Below are 23,239 nucleotides of genomic sequence, written 5' to 3'. Positions count from 1 at the left end.
GGTTGGTGGGGAGTGTTATATCATTCCAGACATGAAAACCCCTTATTCTGTGAGGAATGATCGCCATGAGAAACAAAATGGAGATCACGTATCATTGAAGTAAAGTAAGTATAATATTCATTGACAATTTCTTTGAGCATTTTATTTCGGCCCTCCAACAATAAAATCTTGGATACACTCATAGATCTACTCACTTAATGTAATCTGCAAAAGTCTTGAAGAGATTAATCCCATAATTGTCAGCTTCGAAAAGATGTTAAGAAACTAATGAAGAAAAAGGTTCTATTAATGGAGCAATAAGTGTATGACATTATTTAATACTAGCACACTGTCACCAGGAGAAACAAACTAGCAAAGTTACTTGGAGAAATATTCAATTCTATTTGGGCACTTCTCTTACGTGAACTACAATACCATAAACAAGTTTCTTCCATTTAGATTTCTTCCCTAATAGTAATACACTAAAAACGGAAATGATTGAAAGCCATACGCTTTTTATTGACATACTTCCGACACACACTTTAGCAGTGATTACCACTAATGTTTTTGCGGCTGTTAAAAACTACTGCAAAAGTGTGTGTCGGAAATATGTCGATAAAAACAGTATGTACACATACCAATATCATTACTCCACTAAAATAGGCCATATTTAAGATCCAATTTTTGCCACTTTAGGCACATGAACAGGAAACTCATGAATCTCATCCATCCAAGGATTCTTCTCCTTTGCTGGATTGATGGTTCTAAGAGCCCTCCACACTGCACTGTTGCACTTAAACCCAGAACCAAATGCAATCTGCCAAGTCTTGTCACCCTTCTTGATCCTCCCTTTAGCTTCAGTGTAAGCCAATTCATACCACAATGAACTGCTAGAAGTGTTCCCAAACCTATTAAGGGTCATCCTTGAGGGTTCCATATGCCAATCAGTGAGATCAAGATTTTTCTCCAATTCATCCAACACTGCCCTTCCTCCAGCATGAATGCAGAAGTGCTCAAAAGCTAGCTTAAAATCTGGGATATATGGCTTTATCTTCATCTTGAACACTTTCCTAGCAACCAAGGTAACGAAAAACAAGATTTGCTCTGACATGGGAAGGACTAATGGTCCTAGTGTTGTGATGTTGGTCTTGAGGGCTTCTCCAGCAACAGCCATTAGATCTTTTGACAGTGCTACGCCAACTGTTTTTGTTTCATCTTCTTCTTGGAAGACACAACCGTAGGATTTGTCATCTGCACCTTTATGGGTACGCACTGTGTGAACCAATTGGTATTTGGCTCGGCGGCGATCACTGGACTTACTAGAGAGGAGGATTGCAGCTCCACCCATTCTGAAGAGACAATTTGAGACTAGCATTGGTCGGTTGTTGCCAAAATACCAGTTCAGAGTGATGTTTTCCATGCTCACTACTAAGGCATAAGAGTTGGGATGCACCTGTATTATTATTATTCATCAAGGTATGATTAGTTAGCTTATGTTTTAAATTTACAGGAGCAATGGATAATCATAAGCATAAGAATCACTTGTCATGTACAATACTATGGAAAACATTTTCATCACAAGTAGGCACTGCCTATGTCTCCATTGAGTTAGGATCCTTATTTCTTCGCTGGAATGAATGTTGTCAATAGTTAATCTAGGCATCATACTATAACCCAAGAAAGAATGCAGAACGAGTGATTTTAAAAAAGTAAAGTAAACTTTGTTGATTTTGAGAGTTTAAAAGACATTAGTTTAATATATATGCAAGTATATGATTACAATATTCAAAGCTCTCAATTAAGAATTCAATGCTTTGTGAGGCCTGATACGTATTTGGATCAGCGTTTGTTGACATAATTGATTTTGACAAATTTGATTATAGTAAAAGTGAGTTGAAAGTGAAGTGATTTATGTCTATAGATACATCCATGGAAAAAGTGATTTTCATTGAGTAATATTGTGAAATTTAGTTGTAAAATTTCAGAATTGATTATGCTCAATGGAAAAGCTAGTATTCTCCCGCCGTTTCGATGATTTACTTCACTCTTTAAAGTGTCTCACTTTAGACTAAAACAAGATCGATAATTATGAGAGAAATTATTATATAAGTACTATACAATCTATAAAAAATTGGTGATGTATCAAAATGATAATAATTGAAAAAACATCCAAACTAGTATTTGAATTCATTTTACTAAATTAAATATTGAGAATTTGACTTGTTGTCCATTAAATCCAACGGTTGGTTAAAACTGCCGCAGAACGCCCTCCCGACGCTCATATATGTGGCGCTATAAGAAACGCTTCACTATACATTTTGAGTGCGGTTTAAACCGCTGAAGTTGCTCCTAGAACCGCCACAAAAATACTGAATTTTTTTGTAGTGAAATATTGTGCTCATTGAATGAAGAATTGCTCTACTTTTGAGTTTTGAAATTATGAGAGACATATCAAAAGAATAGTTACTGCAAACCTGGAGTAGCTGCTTGGCAAGGTCTATAGAGATGAGGCCAGCACTGCATCCCATGCCACCAAGATTATAACTTTGAATGTTCCCCCTCAACTTGTAGTGGTTCACAATCATAGCAGAGAGTGATGGTGTGGGATTGAACAAGCTGCAATTCACCACCAAAATACCAATATCCTTAGCCTTCACACCAGTTTTTTCAAGAAGCTGATCAATTGCACCAAACATGACCTCCTCCGCTTCCTTCCTTGCTTCAGCCATACACGGGTCTGGTGGCACCCTCAAGATTGCAGGGGGCAAATAAGTCTTTTGCCCCAACCCAGACCTCTCAAGTATCTTCTTCTGAAATGAAAGATTCTCCTCTGTGAATGATCCTGTGAGAGAAGATCTTTCCACGAAAGTCTCCCCGGTGCACGTGCAATCTGGCTTCGGCTTGTAGCACGCGAAATCGACCAAGTACACGCCGCGCGGGCGGCTCATGAAGTAGAGAGTGGAGAGGAATACTGCAAGGCCGGAGCACAGAGTCACTGAGACAAAGTTGAATTTGAGATTCTCCCATAGTTGGACAAAGTCTTGGATGGAAAGAGTGGATAAATGAGCTGAGACTGCGCCGAAGAGGGGTACGAGAATAAGGTACATGGCGTTTGAGATTAAGCAGTGGTATCCAAGCTTCACATACTTGAGTTTCACAGATAACAGAAAGTTGGGAAGTTTTATTCTTTCATGTTGTTGAATATTGTTCTGTTCTGCCATGGCAGATGAAACACTTGGATTTTGGATGCCAATGGGATTGGGAAAATTAAACTTGATGGTGTTGTTGTATGTATTGAAGAAGTAGAATTTGGAAGATAGATATTTGTCTGGTTGAGATATGAGAATGTGAATGAGTAAGATATATACATAGAAGAGAAGAGAAGAAAAGAGAAGAGAAATGGGGTTTAGAAATTAAGTGTGGAAGATGACAAAAGGCTTTAAAGGGTGTAAGTTGGAGGAGAGATGGTTAGTCGATACAACCACCCCAACGAACTTTTAATTCATAACATTGAATTTGCCAACGGGGGGAAATACAGCGTTTCTTGTATGTGGGGTTTCTCATTCATTCAGGAATTGGACCATTTGTTAAGCTAAGACTTAAGCCTTTTTTGTTTGTTAGTGATTACTGGAGGTGTTGTAGTGTAATATTCTCCATCGTTTCTCATTTGTGGCAAGCAAACTAGCATAGCAAATATACCATGCATGAAAAATACTACTAGTTGGTAAGACTATAAGACCACCAAATTTTGGTCAAAACCGTACGCTAGCTCTTAACTGGTGAACTACATATGTATAATGTATAAGGCCAAGACTATTTGTACCATCCCCCTTTACTATCCACACCATCCCCTTTTTTTATAATCCAAAAAATACCCCCAACATAGAAAACATACAAAGTAGTAAAAAAAAATACTCTCCCAACCTCACCTTCTTCTTCCTTCTTTCTCTTCCACTCTCACCTTCCCCCATCCCTATTTCATCTTCTAAATCAACATATCATACACCTTAGAGGTATTTGAAGCTCCAAAATCAGTATAGAAGATAAGCGGGTGAGATCAAGAGAAGATTAGAAGCTCAAAATAGATGAAATTTTGGGATTTTTACGATTTTTTTACGTAAATCTGGGTTGAATATGTGGGTTCTGGTTCGTTCCGCCATTTAAACTGCGGACGTTTTATTGCTACCGCTATCTTAGTAGCGGTAACTTCCGCTATCTTGGTAGCGGTAACTTCCGCTATCTTAGTAGCGGTAACTTTCGCAATTAAAATAGTTGTAACGACTGCTATCTTAGTAGCGGTAACTTCCGCTATCTTAGCGGAAGTTACTGTAATTTAAATTACGATTTTTGTTGCAGGTTCTGGAATTGGAATAATTTTGGAATTGGATCACTGCTATAAAGAACTAATCACATTTAAACAACTACTACCGCAATCATAGATGCGGAAACTACCGCAATCATAGATGCGGAAACTACCGCAATCCTAGTTGCGGAACCTACCGCAACTTGAGCTGCGAAAAACAACCCGTGATGGCACAACTACCGCAATCCTTGATTGCGGAAAGGTGAAACCGTGTGTGGGTTTTTAAACAACTCAGAGGGAACAACAGAGGCAAGAAATTTGTATGAAAAGGGAACAAACGTGTGGGTTTTTAAACAAACCAGAGGGAACAACTTAGAGGGACTTACCAGAGTCAAGGTTCCTCCTCTTATTGCTTTGCTCCTTCAAAGTTTTCCTTCTTCCTCTTTCTTTCTTCTCCTTCTGAAATCGTGATGGTGATGGACAACAGAGAAACCGTGATGGAGGCTAGGGTTTTGGTGGGGGAAGGTGAAGGACCGTGATGGAGGCTGGGATTTTGGTCGTGAAACCGTGAGAGAAGGAGATGAGGAGGAGATGAGGGCCACCGTCAGAATGAGAGAAGGAGATGAGGAGGAGATGAGAGCCGAGAATGAGAGAGGGAGATGGTGGGATTAGGTTTTTTTTTAATTGGAGCGGTTATTTTTTAAAATATTTGGGGGTATAAATGTATTTTTGCACTTAAGGGGATGGTGTGGATAGTAAAAGGGGATGGTACAAATAGTCTCTGCCAATGTATAATATCTACCTTTTGCTTTCTCTTTCTCTTTCTTCTTTTGTTTTTGTTTTTAACTCTTCCTTTCCACACTTGTCGAATGTTATGTTAACGGTCCTTTGATTTATACTTACATAGCTAGAGACATAAGAAAAGAAGAGTGAGTAATGAGAGATAGTGTAATAGGAATATGAAAAAAATAAAGTGAAAATAAGTTGTATTAGAAGCTGAGTATGAATATATGAAGTTTTTTTTTACAAGAGGAAGGCTAAAAGAAACAGGAATTAAACTACATTATTTAAACATAAAGAGGCAATGATGGAAGATGGTTGGTGTCATCACACCCGATGAGGAAAGCCTTCCCTAGAAGCTTGGCGGGCCAAAGAATCCGCTGCATTATTCTTCTCACAGGGTATATAGACCCCAACAATGTCTCACTCCCGTCTAAGCATCAACCGTAGTCGCAAAATCGTTTCTTTATCCCAGAAAGTGGGCACATCTGAATCACTTAGAAGAATCTCAACCGCATGCAAGAAATCCGAAGCACAAGAAATAACCATATGACCCAGCTCCTAAACGTGTGCGTGTCCCAACTCCACTGCCATCAACTCTGAGAGGAAAGCGCTGCCATGGTTGAAGCTAGCGTGAACACCCGAAAGCCAAGCACCCAAGCTGCTTCGAACAATCACTGCACATGCCCATTCGGCTATAATCTGGACAGAAGGTACCAATGATAACAACATGGACAATTGAGCTCACGGGTTAAACTTGACAACACCAATCTCTCGGGAACCATCTGCTATTACGCTAGTATGCATATCAGACCACCTGCACCAGCTAGCAACATCCATGTGAATCTGTCGAATGACAAAATTGACAGGCCAAGGGCTATCGGAGAATATGCAATTGTTCTGCAATAATCCAGCAAAACCAATGACAGAAAGGTTGAGAAACAACAAAGGGAGGCAAGGCCGAGCCGAAATGAGACTAGAGATTACGTGACCGAGTGCAGTGGCGGAAAGCATGATCAAGGTCCTCAGTTTCTACGAAGCATAGAGAGCATGCCGCTGAGCTGCTAAGGTGATTATAATGACGTTTGACATTGGTAAGAAGAGCCTCCTTCCCATAAGCCAAAAAAAGAACTTAATTTTCTCTAGTAAATGTGTTTCCATAGCCTTGCTTCCACCACGTTGAAATCAGCAAGAAACGTATAGGAGGATTCCGTAGAGTAAGAACCATCATTGGTTGCTCTCCACCGTACAACATCGTCTCCATTCGGGGATCTAGGAATAGCCACAATAGTAATCTAATGAGCTAAATCAGGTGGTAGCATAGTATTCAAAGCAGTTAGGTTCCACATCCCATTGTGCCACACACGTTGGACACTTTCAAAGAAGTATATGAAATGCGGACAAACGACACCTTAAGACAAAGCTTCCCTGACCCAAGCCAATTGTCATACCAAAAAGAAGAGCCAGTGCCTCTTAGCTGAGCACAATAACCGTGACATAAGCTATTCTTGGCCTAAATGATGCCTCTCCAAATGTACGAGTCTCCACTCTTAAAGTTACTTATCAGAATATGATCATTGCTCAAATATTTATCTACCAAGGATCTTACCCAAAGCTGACCTTTATCATGCAAGAGGTCATCCACTAGCTTACCCAACATGGTTATATTATTTAGCCTCGTACTCCGAATACCAAGGCCGCCCATTGTTTTAGGATAGGTGATATCTTTAAAACGAACGAAGTTCCAGCTCCTAGAATGCCCATTCTTTGACCAAATGCAATTACGAATGCTCTTGTCAACGTAATTATAAATAGATTCAGGGAGCCAAAGGGCTTTCATAGAGTAAACTGGAAGAGAGGACAAGAAAGACTTAGCCCAAGAACAAACGTCCTGCATGTTAACCTTATCAATAATAGGAGAAAATTCCCCCTGTTACTCTCCTTTATAACAGCGGCAAACCAAGATATTTCCCTAGGTTATTCGCCCTGGATATTCCCAAAATGCTAGAGAGCTCCTGATGTAAATTAGAATCCATATTTTTAGGGCAAAACATTTGATTTATCCAAGTTAACCTTCATACTAGAGACCTCACAAAATTCATGTAGCGTTTTTTCCACCAGCTGCATTTGTTCCTTTTATATTACCTTGGCAAAATAATAAGACATCATCCGCAAAACATAAATGAGAAATCTCAATACCTTCATTTGTTATGCGTATTGGACTCCAAACACCAGCATCAACTAGATTCTGAATCTGGATGACAAGTCTCTCCATGAAAAGCATAAAAAAGGTACGGCGAGAGAGGGTCACCTTACGGAAGACCTCTTTGAGGGGAGAAGGAAGAAAGCTTCGAACCATTCCACAAGATAGAGATACTAGCAGATTCAACTCCCCACATAATCAAATCTACAGCTGAGGGGGAAAGTCAAACTCATAGAGCGTAGAGTGAAGAAAGTCTCATCTTACCCAATCATATGCCTTGTTTAAGGCCCGCTTGGAAAACAACTTAATTAAGCGTTTATAACGATTATGACATAAGAAAAGAGTCTATGCTTATATATAGCTTATTTTCGATTTATTTCAATAAAAAAATTTAAATAGCTTATGAATAAGCGACATAAGCGCTTATTTGTCGCTTACTCATAAGCTATTTTTATTTTTTTATTGAAATAAATCGAAAATAAGCTATATATAAACATAAACTCTTTTCCATCAGCTATCCTGAGTAGCTCATGAAAACAAGCTCAAAACAGCTTATGGTAGGCATAAGCTGTTTGCATAAGCTCTCCCAAACACTTTCATAAGAGCTTATACTATCAAATAAACTCTTCCAAACGCGATTAATCTTCAAAGCTACCATGCCTACTTTTTTAAGTATTTGACTTTCTTAAAATATATTTGTCCCTGTAACACGTGGACAAGTTCAACTGCTTCTTCATGGACAGCTCTTTCACCCAACAAACTCATAACTATTCCTCTCTTAAATGCTCAAGCTTCCAGGTTCCAACCAAACACCTACACATATTTGGCCATGTTCACTTTAATTGCAGCGAGTCAAGACACAAGAGTGACCTTGGAGTAGCAACAAAGTACAAACTTATTAAAAAACATTTGTTTAATAGGAGAGTCCGACACTTGGCTATGAGTGTTAGCTGAAGTGTACTAAAATAAAATTTCAATAGATATATATATATTATACAATTTCATAGTAATATTTAGGATTTTAAGTGCAACTTTAACATAAATTTGACCATAAAAATGATATTAAAAAACTAAAATTACTTCAATCAAAATAATATTAAACATATTATGATTACTAGTGTTGTCTAAGATGCATTAACAAATAAGTCATGCATCGTGCATTGATGTTTTATTGCCACAAAAATGAAATATTCGATAAGAATGATATATTTGTGACCAGCTAGATCAGTAAATGTTTAATTATCGTTTATATAAAATTTATTTATGTTTTTACATTAATGCTCTCTCGTTAACACTCGCAACATCCCAAATTTGGAACCATTACTCTCTGTCTCTTTGAAACCTCACCGCCAAACACGACCACTCCCACGACCTCCTTTGTGCAATCCTCGTTGGAAATTAGAATCACCTTAAGAAACATGGGTTGGCAAGACGAGGATTCTAGTCGCACTAGCTCCTTAACAGACCTTGGTGCCTTCGTTTCAGATTCACACACATTGAAGAATAAGAAGAATACTAGCCCACAAATCATCATAAATCAAATCGCTAACTTAGACCTCTATGTTTTCCTACCGATCTTCTTCCCAATCCTTGAATTTGTGGTTGCACTTGGGACTCTTGTCAGATCGATGATGGTGGCGGTGGTCATCGACATCTCAATGGCTCCGATGGTGGCGTATAATGTCAATATCAGATCTAGATGGAGGAAAATGAACAGATGTAGAGGAAACTTGTGGTTAACGGGAATGGTGTCTAGGTTGGGAGAGGAGGATGTGCATGTACCCTAGGACATGCATTCTTCTTTGTGGTCGCACCTCATGGTGTTGTGGGCGTGTATGTCCTTTGTGATGACCCGGGATTTAAGGCTATTTTCATTGTTTATTTGCATGTAGTTTAACATATTTTTAGGGTATTTTTGTCATTTTAGTACACATTATGCCTAGTTCATGCATTTTAATGTATTTATTTGGTTTAAATATTTTGCTACATTTTATATTATTTTTCTAGATTTTATTAGAATTTGAATTAGTTTTATCTTCTTTTTATTTTTATTAGGATTTAGTTGCTTTAATTTAGGATTAGATAAGTTTATTTTAAGTTGTTATCTTATTTTTTATCTCATACATTTTCATTTGCTTTATTTTAGGAGAAGATTTGGAGAAAAGGGAAAAAATCTCCAAATGGAAGAAATTCAGAGTTGTTGTTTTTCATAGCGCAACAAACCGTTGCGATAGCGCCAGTTTGCATTTGTTGTTTAATACATCATAACAAACCCGCCGCGAAAGAAGCGAACGAGTACCAGAACACAGAAAAAATTTAACCTATTTTTTAGAATCTTTTCATCTTTATCTTATTTTAAACCTAATAAACACTTTTGGGAGACTCTTGGAGGCACTTGATTGGTTGAGAGGAAGGTTAGGCCCTTGAGGTCGTTGCCAGCACACCATGAAGGAATGTGACAACTTCTCCGGATGTTCATTGCTCCGTTCTATATTGGGTTTTACTTTCCTGTTTACCTATTTTTATTTTTGTGTTGCGACTCCCTTTTAGTATTTGGAATGATGTAATTTGATTTTACTCTTGTTCAATACATTTAAGTGTCAAGCTCAAAAGCCCAATGAAATCATCTCCAAAAAAATATATGTAGTCTCTCATATCTCAAATAGTTCCTATAAACAAATTTCAAATCTTTAATCTCAAATAGTTCCTATATACGGCTTAAAATTTTGGGTAACGATCTGATATTCAAATCTCAAAGTGTCTTGTTTTCTAGACCCGTTGGCTTGTTCGGTCTTCTTGACAAGTGGTATTAGAGCTGATCAACATGTTGTTTGTAAATTCTTACTCATCTAGGAGAAAGAAAAATGACATTGAAGTAATAATTACATTTTATAATAATAAACAAACAGAAAATAACTCAGTTTAATTTTTCATTAAAAAATCTCTAAAAAATTAAATCCTTTTCATCCAAGTCAAAAATTACAGTTTTAATCTTAAACAAACAGGCCTTAAGTTAAAAACAATAGAAAGTTGACCCTTAATATCCATATTCAGCAAGTTGTAACACGTTCAAAAAAATAAAAGAGATGAATTGTAATAAACAATCAGTTTAAAACCAATAAATTAAAAAACTAATGGTAGTATAATAGAAGAAATGACACACACAAACCTGATCATATCCAAACATATATTTTTTCCTCATATAACAAAAAAATATCGTAACATATATATATATTTTTTGGAAACAGAATATATATATATAATTAATGTAAGGTTGATAGTACAGATAACACACAACGTGTGAATAAATATCGTAACATATATAGGTACTGGTTGGAATAGGAAAAAAAATAGGAACAAACCATTGGTGGTTGTGGAAGAGACCATGGGTATAAATGTTGAGCTACACTTTGGGCTGAGATACATATCTAATTTATGATTCCGCCTAAGATTAAGCCATGATGGACTTAGATCAAACAAGCTCAAAAGCCCAATGAAATCATCTCCAAAAAAATATATGTAGTCTCTCATATCTCAAATAGTTCCTATAAACAAATTTCAAATCTTTAATCTCAAATAGTTCCTATATACGGCTTAAAATTTTGGGTAACGATCTGATATTCAAATCTCAAAGTGTCTTGTTTTCTAGACCCGTTGGCTTGTTCGGTCTTCTTGACAAGTGGTATTAGAGCTGATCAACATGTTGTTTGTAAATTCTTACTCATCTAGGAGAAAGAAAAATAACATTGAAGTAATAATTACATTTTATAATAATAAACAAACAGAAAATAACTCAGTTTAATTTTTCATTAAAAAATCTCTAAAAAATTAAATCATTTTCATCCAAGTCAAAAATTACAGTTTTAATCTTAAACAAACAGGCCTTAAGTTAAAAACAATAGAAAGTTGACCCTTAATATCCATATTCAGCAAGTTGTAACACGTTCAAAAAAATAAAAGAGATGAATTGTAATAAACAATCAGTTTAAAACCAATAAAAAACTAATGGTAGTATAATAGAAGAAATGACACACACAAACCTGATCATATCCAAACATATATTTTTTCCTCATGTAACAAAAAAATATCGTAACATATATATATTTTTTGGAAACAGAATATATATATATATATATATAATTAATGTATGGTTGATAGTACAGATAACACACAACGTGTGAATAAATATCGTAACATATATAGGTACTGGTTGGAATAGGAAAAAAAAATAGGAACAAACCATTGGTGGTTGTGGAAGAGACCATGGGTATAAATGTTGAGCTACACTTTGGGCTGAGATACATATCTAATTTATGATTCCGCCTAAGATTAAGCCATGATGGACTTAGATCAAACAAGCTCAAAAGCCCAATGAAATCATCTCCAAAAAAATATATGTAGTCTCTCATATCTCAAATAGTTCCTATAAACAAATTTCAATCTTTAGTCTTGAAAAAATTTGTTTAATTCAAAATAGTTCTTATGATGTCATAAAGTATTTTTGAATTTGTTTTACTCAGCCACCCGCCCACGTGGGATCCAAGTCAGATATAGGTGTTTACGTATAATTTCAACATCAATTTAGTCATTTTTCTCCATTTTCCCCTTTTCTTCCTCTCCATCTTCCCATCTCCCACCATTTTTTCTGGCGAGCCCTCTCCAAACTATTTTTTCTTGCTTTAATTTGAGTACAACATTGACGCGAGTAACCTGATAAAGGATATAGTCCACCGAGCGGAGAGCAAGTAATCCAAAAAACCAAATGCAATCTCATTCGTCTTAGCAGAGGAGGGATGGAAGAAATCTAATTGAAAAGAATGCAACATCCAATCAACTTAAGGAAGTAATAAAAAATCATGTCACTTCTTTGTTATTGAAGACTTGGAATCACGAGAGACTTGTGTGAATTTAGAGTCATTTTCTATTTGTAGACGAGAGAACAAGCTTTCTTTCTCTTACAAAGACTTGGAAAGATCAAGGGCCTTTCCTTCTGCCTCGGCACATTGACGTTCCAACTTGTCAGTAAAGGTTTTCAAGGGATTCAACTCGAATTCGAAGGCCTTGACCTCAGACTTTAGTCGATTGATTTTCACCTCAAGATCTTTAAATGGGTTAGAAAGCTTATTTGATACTTCACTATATTTGAGGTCCAAAGAAGGATTTTCAGAAAGATCTTACTCAAAACATAGGGGAACATTATATCTGTTCTATCCAAGAACATAGAAGTGAGGTATGGTACCTAGAGTGAAGGGATTGCAATGTGAGAATTTAGAGAGAGAGAGAGCGTGTAACCACTTAGCTGAATTTCAAGTTTGTTATTTCTCAAATGAGCTAAGAGTCCCTTACAATTGGTAACCGCCCCTTATTTATAGACTTGGGGTTGGGCCTAGCGCTCCTAATCGTCCTTAGTGGGCCAGTGGGGCCTCTCGGGGGAGGCCCAAACTCCCTGGCTCGTTCACCGCCCTGAGGCAAGCGCCCCTGGACGAGGGCCCCCGGGGTCTAGCCCAGTCCACAAGTCCACAAGATACCGAACTCGAAGCATGAGAGCTAAGAGTGTCTTAATAATCAAAACTAACCAATGCCAAAGCCTAGTGATCAAGAATGATTGCCAACATGGCATAGCTAGTAAAGCTAAAGCTAATTTCGGACTCTCTTCACGAGTTTCCCCGAGTCCACGAGTCCACAGGTAGGCTTGTGGCGACGGTGCTTGGCCCTCTCGCAGAGCTCTAGCTGTGATCGCCGTGAATCATGGTGGCTTGACGCGTGTAGGTCACATGTAACGTACTGAAGAAATGCAAAGGTCAGCGAATCTGCAGAATCCCAAGTACTCTCATTTCTTTTTCATATATGAATATATGTTCCTTGACCTTGGCGTCAAACTCCCTTTCTCCCCCATTTCTTAGCCAAGTGCTGAGTGACGTTAACGTTTCCCCTTGCCAACTTCATCCCCACGCCTGGGCTTATTTGAGGTGTTTTGAAATTCTCTACAACAGTGTCGATGTAGTTCCTTCAACTGCCCTCTTCTTCTTTTTCTTTAAAGTGAATTCCCGATCATTGGGATCCCATGGCCGGGTCGTACTGGCGCCCCGCCTGGGTCGGGAACGACTCATCCCTTACCAGGGTGACCCTGAACCCCGTCTAGCTCGCCGGTACTTCCAGGTCTTCGTTCACCCAGCTTACCCCTCGTCATTTACACAAAGAGAAGGGAAAGCTCTCTTCCCGTTTTACTGGACCAAGTGCCCTAAACCCGTAGCCGACCCTTCTAAAGCACTCCTGTCTGCCAGAGAGAAATTCGACCTCGGGATCCTCTCCCGACTTCCCCGCCTTAGTTGTGCTGAGTTACTCGGCGCTCCTACGGGCTCCAAACTACTCCCGCGGGTAGGTTCCCCTTTTAAATGTTCTTTCAGGTCTCCCCTTGACCTTTCCGTTGCTAACAACTTTCCCTTTTGTTTTTTCAGGGAATATGAAGTTCTCCACTGCCGAGCTCCTGAAGGCTTTCACCTCTGGGAATGCTAAGGTGTCTTCCTCAGCCCAAGTTGGGAAAAAATGAAATGCTCGTCGGTGAGCGTCAGCTCGCCCAGGAGAAGAAATTTGGGTGAGCCAAACCCCCAAGCTACCCCTTTGATCAGCACAGATGGAGGACCCGTCGCATCTGAATCCGCCGCCGTGGGTCCCCCCCCGAATGGCGCTCGCGACCCACTGGTGTCCACTCGTCATGGTGAGACGGGCACCTCTCTGCCTCCAGACGCCCCTCCCACCGCGGCCCCATTGGAAGGGCAAAAATCACCTTCCTCTATCCGCCCGCCGTCTCCCTCACCCGGCCCGACTACCTTTGACCCATCAACCCCCCACCTTCCCGGGGCTGGTGGCGAAGGAGGGAATCTTTCTGCGGACCGCCCGAAGAGTCCTTCCAACAGCTCCTCCCAAGATCCCTTTGTTTTCCTCCTTTCTCACCCATATCTTGAGAAATTGAGGGAGGCTTCTAGTCAGGACCCGCAGGATGTTGCCCAGGAAGCTGTGTCTAACATCCTCCGCGTCGGGTGCTTGTTCGCCCAAGTGGCCCATCGAGCACGACCTGTTGCAGGAGTTGCCGAGCTCTGCCAGGAGTAGAGAAGCTGCGTTCCGACAACCTTCGGGTGAATGATACTTGCTCTAAATTGTCCAATCAATTAACAGTAGAGGAGGGCAAGATTAAAAAGATGCAGCAAAAGCTCAAGGAGGCGAGGTTGGCACTGTTAACGGCGAACGAGAAAGGGGAAGGACTCGAGACCCGGATTGAGGAGCTCCAACGGGACCTCAACGCCAAAGAGATCATTGCTGCCTTACAGGAGGAATGTGACGCCCGGGGTTGACGAGGGCGGGGAGTGATCGCCGGTGCAGTGAGGCATGGACAAGGAGCGGCTCCTGGCAAGCTTCTAGGGGGAGGGGCACATGAATGAACCGATCTCACACCCGAACAAGAGGTATTCCGAGACTGTATAGGGATGAACTATATAGTTGAGGAGGGCATACCAGATTTGATTGGTACTACTCATGACAACAAGTTGCAACTTCTTTTCGGGAGCCCAACTCATAAGAACTCGATGGTTAAGTGTGCTAGCCTTGGAGCAATATTAGGATGGGTGACCTCCTGGGAAGTTTTCCCAGGAAGCGCGCGAGTGAGGACAAAGCGCGTTGAAAAGACTCGTGTTGTTACTGTGAGGCCAGTCGTCAGATCGGGATGTTACAAATGGTATCAGAGCCGACCTCTCCCAGTATGGTGTGGTTCGGGGACGAACCAAGCGGAAGCTGGTGGGCCTGTGACGCCTGGGGCTGACGAGGGCGGGGAGTGATCGCCGTTGCAGTGAGGCACGGACAAGGAGCGGCTCCTGGAAGGCTTCTAGGCGGAGGGGCACATGAATGAACCGATCTCACACCCGAACAAGAGGTATTCTGAGACTGTATAGGGATGGACTGTACAGTTGAGGAGGGCATAAAAGATTTGATTGGTACTACTCAGGAGAACAAGTTGCAACTTCTTTTCGGGAGCCCAACTCATAAGAACTACATGGTTAAGTGTGCTAGCCTTGGAGCAATATTGGGATGGGTGACCTCCTGGGAAGTTTTCCCGGGAAGCGCGCGAGTGAGGACAAAGCGCGCTGAAAAGACTCATGTTGTTACCGTTTGGCCAGTTGTCAGATCGGGATGTTACAAGGAAAACCTGGCCACCAAAGATAAAGAGATCACCACCTTGCGTGAAGAACTGGCGAGTAAGGGTAAGGCACTCGCCGAGGCCAAGGTGGATCTGGCGTCTAAGTGCAAGCTCGCGGCTGAAAATGACGCCCAAGCCAAGGTTCAAGAAGAGAAAATAAGAGAGGAAGCTGCCCAGGCGGCGGCCAAAAAGCGCGTTCACGGCTTCCTCATCGCCAAGGCCCAAGTCAAACACCTCCACCTTTGCCCATGTTGATCTCGGGGATGCTGTGGAACAAGAGAAGAAAATATAATGTTAACTATCTTTAATAATTGTAATGCTAGTACTTCTTTTGTCTTTCAATCATGAATTTATTTCAATTGCATGTTTCGATTCTAAGTTAATTAGTTGAGCTTTATTTCCTATGTATGTTTAACGCTTTTCCGAAATTTTCCCACGCTTCCCTCTCAGTCTCCTTGGGTCTGAATTACGTTTTACGACATTGATGGTGTGTTGGGTTTAACTAGGAATTTTGCTCAGTTTTGAATTGAGGCTTTGTTCACACGCTTTTCCCGTAAGATCAGGTGTGGCCTTGCCAGTTTTGCTTGGCGAGGACATACGGTGGCTCGAGTTCCAATGGTCATGTGTGTTGCCCTAGACTTAGCCTAGTTAGGTTCGCTCGCCCAAATTTCAGGGAGGCTGTTTGGATAAGAAGCTTATCCGCACACGTCGCCAACGGGTGACGGCGAGCAACGTCGGCTTTTTCGGAGCGATCCCCAGACATCAAGGTCGTGTTGGGATCGCCACCTTCAGGAAAATTTTTCCACCTAGCACTTGCCGCAATTCCGTGTGATTGAAATCGCTTGATACAATTTTTGTATTTTCAATCAGACGTTATAGTCAACAAACTCCCGAGATGGAGGACAAGAACGTGTCTTTGTTTTTACAATTTAGGCGTTTTAGCCAACAAACTCCCGAGATGGAGAACAAGAACATGTCTTTGTTTTTAATCCCGCGGTCTTCATGAGTCTAGCTTAGTCGATTTCCCCTGTCCCAATCCGATCTCTTCCTCAATCCTCAGCTGTAGTAGTACCTCAGGCTTGATGCATTCCAAGATCGCGACACTCACCTCCCATCCAAACTCTCGAGGTGGTAGGCCCCTTTCCCCACATTCCCAGTCTGTTTCTTAAGAACCAAATCTCCCTCCTGCATCGCCCTTGGGCGGACTTTTGTGGCATACCTTGTCGCAGCCCGCTGTTTCATCGCAGCCTCTCTGACACGAGCCTCATCCCGCGTTTCTGACAGCAAGTCCAGCTCCACAGCCATGTTAGATGAATTCTCGCTCTCGAACTGTGGTGTTGTCCGCCAAGAGCCGTTGTCTATTTCCATAGGCAGTATGGCGTCCGCCCCGTAGGTCATTCTGAAAAGAGTTTCCTTTGTGGTTGAGTGTGGCGTCGTGTTGTAGGACCAAATCACAACCGGGAGCTTGTCCAGCCAGGCTCCCTTTGCCTCAGAGAGTCGACGCTTTAAACCTTGCAAGATCACTTTATTTGCTGACTCCGCTTGTCCATAGGTCTGAGGGTGTTCTACCGAAGAAAATCTCTGTTGTATGCCCATTTCCTCACATAACTCCCTTGCCTGTTTACTTGCAAACTGCATCACATTGTCCGAGACGATCGCCCTTAGGACCCCAAACCGGCACACGATCCTTTTCCAGTAGAAACTTACGATCTTTCCTGCGGTGATGCTCGCAAGGGGCTCATCTTCTACCCACTTTGTGAAGTAATCCACCGCCACGAGGATGAATTTCATCTGTGATCTGGCGGTCGGAAAGGGTCCCACCATGTCGACTCGCCACATGGTGAAGGGCCACAACGCGATCGTAGCCAACTGCTCTGGCGGGGCTTTGGGCAAGTCGGCAAACATCTGGCATTTTTCGCATCTCTTCACAAATTCTGCGCAATCTTTCCTCATCGTGGGCCAGTAGAAACCTGCCCTGAGGACCTTGCACGCCTAGGATCTTCCCCCGATCTGGCTGGCGCAGACTCCCTCATGAACCTCCGCCATGACGACCTCGTACTTTCCGGGCGGCAGACACCTTAGGAGGGGCGAGCTAAATCCTCTTCGAAAAGGTGTGCCATCGATCAGCGTGTAGTGTCCCGCCTCTCGCCTTTGCTCCTTCACGTACTTTACTACCTCGCCCGGCTCCCCTGCCAAGATGTCCACGATGGGGTCCATCCAAGTTTCCTGGCGCTCGACACTGGCCACCAACTCCCCCTCTATGCTCGGATTGGCCAGTGTCTCCTGAATCACGCTCCGATTATTCCCAGGCTTCCGGTACTTGCTAGCTTTATCAGGGCATCCGCCCTTTGATTCTTCGCCCTTGGCACGAACTCAACTACCACCTCCTGCAGTCGACCCATTAGGAGTTGCACGCGCTCCAGATATTTTATCAGGGCGGGCTCTTTCACCTGAAATACCTCATTTACCTGATTTGCTACTAGCAACGAATCTGTTATAACCAGCAAATTGTCGATCTGAACCTCGATGGCCAACTTCAAGCCCGCGATTAATGCTTTGTACTCCGCCTGATTGTTGCTTGCTTTGAACTGAAATCTCAAAGACTGTTCTAGTATTAATTCCCCAGGTCCTTGCAGTGTGACCCCTGCTTCGCTTCCATTCTCATTCGACGATCGATCGACGAACAGCGTCCATTGCGTACTTACCCTCTCGCCGGCTTCCGGTGTTAATTCTACCACGAAATCTGCTAAAGCTTGCGCTCCTATCTTTCCTCTCTTGTCATACTGCAAACCATACTCCGACAGTTCTACTGACCACACGACGAGCCTTCCCGATAAGTCTGGCTTCTGCAACACCTGCCTCAAAGGTAGATCAGTTCTTACCTTTACCTGAAAGCTCTGGAAGTAAGGCCTTAGGCATCTGGCGGTCACGAGCACGGCGAGCACCTCCTTCTCAATCTTCTAGTACATGATCTCTGCGCCCTGAAGTGTATGGCTCACAAAGTAGACTATTTTTTGTTTGCCCTCCACTTCTTGGAGAATTACTGAGCTGATTGCATGGTCACTGACAGAGAAATGCAAATGTAAGGGGAGGCCTTGAACAGGTTTTGACAGAACTGGTGGTGCAGACAGCAGTTCCTTGAGGCAATTGAAAGCCTCCTCGCACTCTGGACTCCACTCAAAAGCCATATTTTTCTTAAGGCATTTGAAAAACGGAGCTGACTTGTCGCCCGAGTGAGGGAGGAATCTGGAAAGGGCGCAATCTGCCCCGTTAGACGCTGCACCTCTTTCACACTGCTTGGACTCTTCATTTCCCGAATTGCTTTGCACTTGTCCGGGTTGATCTCAATTCCTCTCGATGTTATCATGAAGCCTAGAAAATTTCCTCCTTGTATCCCGAAAGAACACTTTTCTGGATTGAGTCTCATGTTGTGCTTTCGGAGCCTGCCAAAAGCTTCCAGCAAATCCTCATGATGATTTGCTCCCATAACGGATTTTATGATCATGTCATCTACGTAGACCTCCATGTTTCTTCCTACCTGATCTGCGAAGACCGTATCCATCGGCCGTTGATATGTCGCCCCGACATTCTTCAATCCAAAAGGCATTGTCTGATAGCAGTAATTCACTCTGGCAGTCATGAAGGCCGTTTTGTCCTCGTTTGACGGGTGCATCTTGATTTGGTGGTAACCTGAGTAGGCATCCATTAGGCTCAGCAATTCATTGTCGGACGCTCCGTCCACTAGTTTGTCTATACTCGGCAATGGGTAAGAATCCTTTGGGCATGCCTTGTTCAGATCCGTGTAGTCCACGCACATGCGCCATTTCCATTTCCCGTTTTCCATCTTCACCATCACCATGTTGGCCAACCATGTAGGATATTTGATATCACGGATAAATTCCGCCGCCGGTAATTTGTTTACTTCTTGCTGAACGACTTTCTCCTTTTCATCGCCCATGCACCGTATCTGGGTTACCGGCTTAATCCCGGGGTCCAATGCTAGCCTATGGCAAATGAAGTTTGGATCTATTCCCGGCATGTCCTTGTGGCTCCATGCAAAAAGATCCAGATTTTCACCCAACAATTTTGATAGCCTTTGTTCTTGGCTCTCAGTCAACCTAGTTCCGATTTTAAGGACCCTGTCTCCAAATTTCAGCTCCTTGGTTTCCTCGATCGGTGTGGGCATGTTAACGCCGCCTTCGCCTCTCGGATCCAGGCTCTCCTCTGGCACATCGACCTCATGGCACTGGTGTCCGGTCGAGGCACTCTTCCGTCCCTACCGATCCACCGCGTTGTAGTAGCATTCTCTTGCGATCTTCTGGTCCACACTAATTCTTCCGATGCGCCCGCTTGCCAACGGATACTTGACCGCCATATGTGATGTGGCACACAACCGATTCAAAGTGTTTATGCCGATTATTATGTTGTAAGATCCCACCGCCCCCAGGACTAAGTATCTTTACATTAATGTCTTAACGTTCTCAAGCTCGCCAAATGTAGTATCAAGGTCGAGGACGCCCCTCACCCACACCTGCTCGCCCGCAAACCCCACAAGAGAACTTGTGTAGGGAGTGAGGTCTCTCTCGTCCAAACCGAGCCGATCAAACGCGTCGCCGTAAATGTTGTCCGCCGAACTCCTCTGGTCCAAAAGCACTCGTTGTACATTGAGCTTGTTTACACGGAGCAGGACTACAATCGGGTCATCAAGATGTGGCTTTACTCCAAAATAGTCAGCAGATGAAAGTGTAATGTCAGGATGCGGAAAATTGAAAGGAACCTCCGTAACCGCATTCACTGCCCTAGAGTATCGTTTCCTCGCCGCATTTGTGACTCCGCCTCCTCCGAACCCTCCAGCGATCGCTCCCACTTCTTTAGACGTTGAACTCTTACCGCCCTGAGCACTCATGGGCCTCCTCGCCGCCACCAACTTCTCGATCTCGCGCTGCAAAGCCCGACATTCCTCTGTAACATGGCTCGTCGCCCGGTGGTACTCGCACCATTCACCTGGTCGCCTGGGTGCCCTTGGCTCGCCGACCATTCGCGTTGCCTGCATTACTTGGAAGATTTCTGTCTGGCTCGGGCCATTCACGGACATCGGCCTTCCTTCCCGAGGGGAAAGTTGCCATTTTCGTCGCGATTACCGCCCTGAGCACTCATGGGCCTCCTCGCCGACACCAACTTCTCGATCTCGCGCTACAAAGCGCGGCATTCCTCTGTAACATGGCTCGTCGCCCGGTGGTACTCGCACCATTCACCTGGTCACCTGGGTGCCCTTGGCTCGCCGACCATTCGCGTTGCCTGCATTACTTGGAAGATTTCTGTCTGGCTCGGGCCATTCACGGACATCGGCCTTCCTTCCCGAGGGGAAAGTTGCTTTGTGAGACATATTACATCAAGCAATTTAAATTATGTTTCCTCCTGCAGCAAGATTAGAACTATATATAAAACGTTAGAGTTCCTACCTAAACCATCTTGATGGTCATGCGGCTCTAGCTCAATCAAAAGGCCACCTAATTAATCACCCTTTCTCTATCTCGTCCGTGTGTGTTTTTTGTTTTTGTAATATTTTTTTGTTGACCCGTTTGAATCAAATGGCTCTTCTAATTAAACTTTTTTTTCCCGTCTTCTTGTGCATAATGAAAACTGTAAGAAATGAAAATAATGTCATGACATAGACATAATCAAATGCTCTCTTCTTAATGGTCCAAAGCATTTAATAAAATCTTGTCATTGGGCAAACTTTAAAATGATCTCTAATCGAATCATTCCAAGGAACATGACAGGTTACAGTTCACCAAGCAATAAGGAAGTGCTATTTGCCTTTCATTATGTCGTTTTTAAACTAGCTTAGTATAAGTGCCACTTTCTTTATTACAGATATTTTTACCTTTGATAGGGACATGCGGCCTAAAATAACTACAGCTTCCAATGACAAGCGACACCGGACCTTGTTAAAACAATAGTAGTACTAGTTAATTAATTAGCTAATTACGAACAAAATTTAATATTTCAGTTTACCACCAGCTGGCAAAATTTGTCACCAGTGAAGAGAGAATCAGATATTATTGATGAATTATGTATTAGTTAGTGAGTTTAATTTTGATGCACCGACCGACGGTGTAAAGTTTTTTTACACCGTCAACCAATCAGATTTTAAAGATGTGAGAAAATCTCTCTTTTCATTTAATTTCATTAATTGACGTGGCATATCTTTGAAATCTGATTGGTTGACGGTGTAAAAAAACTTTACACCGTCGGTGCATCAAACTTTTTCTCTTAGTTTAAGGAGATTAATTTATATGCACCGACGGTGTAAATAAGTTTTACACCATCATAAGTTTTACACCATCATTCAATCACATCATTCCATTTTTTTAGCTTACAATTAATTTTGAATTTAATAATATCTAAAATAGAAAATGGAAGATTGTGATTGGATGATGGTGTAAAATTTTTTACACCGTCGGTGCATAGAAATTAATCTCTTAGTTTAAGAACTGTATGTTTTTTTTTTTCTACATTTAACTAAATGTGACAACTTAAATTAATTTAAAGAATTGTGCATGAGGAGGCATCCATATTTTTATTTCTCATAGACACTGATAGCGTTAACATATTTTACTCATAGGTCCAATCATATATTTACTATCTAAATTATTTAATTATATTGAATTTTAATTAAATTATAATGTCATGATGAAATAATTATATGATAGGCCATTATATTTAATTATCAATCTATTTTTTATTACATTTACTGATGATCGAGTTTTCATATAAGAAGGTTACATAAATTAGTTTATTTTTAATTTTTAAATGTGATGTGATTTGCCAAGGAAAGAAATACCTCCATATAATTTATCACTAATTTCATCTACTTATTCACAAAATAAATTTAGCTAGTTGGAGATAAGTGAACTCAAACTGCTGACATTCGCCACAACCCACAGCGTAAACCACCATTTCTCAGGCCTCAACTGATTCTACTATAAAGGTGTCATTGATTTTGATATAATTTTACTGTAAAAGACTAAAAGTTCAAAGAGTGTTTACAATGTAGATTTTATATAAGAATGAAGTGTAGTCCTATATTAGCAAAATTGAAGGTTATTTATTGTGATTTACTCTAAAAGATAAAGTTAATTAAAATAATTTTTTAAACTACGGATTAAATTTGATAAATAAATTGTAAGAATATTAAAATCATATATTATTTATAAATAAAGGGAATTGTGATCAAGGTTTGTCAATTATTTTGGTATGTGTGTCCAGCATTATTAAATGTTTCTTTCCAAAAGTGCAACTAACAATATAACTTTTAATTTAGGGGTTCAAACAACCACTTTTGATCATTGCGATTAGTACCCATGCATTGGGTATCATACGTATGTCTAGTTGAAGAAGGAGAAAAAAACTTGATTATTTTGTTGTTGGTTCAAATAAATTAAGGTCTAGGGTTGCTGTGTGGGTCAGTTGAGAAACCGACGTAATGATTTCCTGTGCAAGCGATTACTCAAAGAAGGAACTCAGTTCCTCAATGCAAGTTCCAAAAAACTCTTAGTAATTGCTATTGAGAGGTTGAAGAAGAGTAAGTTAAATGTGACTAAGGTAATTACGTGAAATGGATGAATAAAGACTTAAACGACTAGAAATAAATGCATGAATATAAAGTAAAAGGATGAAACGAATAAATAAATACTGGAAAATTAAAGGGAATAAACTGAGAAACTACGGGAAATTTGTATGCTTTATTGATGGTTTGATTGTGTATTTATGCAAATAA

General features: G+C 41.3%; 1 protein-coding gene across 1 annotated transcript; it reads right to left on the bottom strand.

The window, feature by feature from the left end:
- Nucleotides 1-268: 268 nt before the first annotated feature.
- On the bottom strand, nt 269-3,389 carry LOC130722786 (3-ketoacyl-CoA synthase 11-like; the record flags this gene model as incomplete). The annotated part of the gene is made up of 2 exons (XM_057573626.1): nt 269-1,432; nt 2,454-3,389. Coding segments are annotated over 2 exons (1,719 nt in total), but the record flags the coding sequence as incomplete, so codon positions are not given.
- Nucleotides 3,390-23,239: the final 19,850 nt, after the last annotated feature.

The sequence above is a fragment of the Lotus japonicus genome, chromosome 6 (genome assembly GCF_012489685.1).
Source record: "Lotus japonicus ecotype B-129 chromosome 6, LjGifu_v1.2".
Lineage (NCBI taxonomy): Eukaryota > Viridiplantae > Streptophyta > Magnoliopsida > Fabales > Fabaceae > Lotus > Lotus japonicus.
This window is presented reverse-complemented; position numbering and strand designations above follow the sequence as displayed.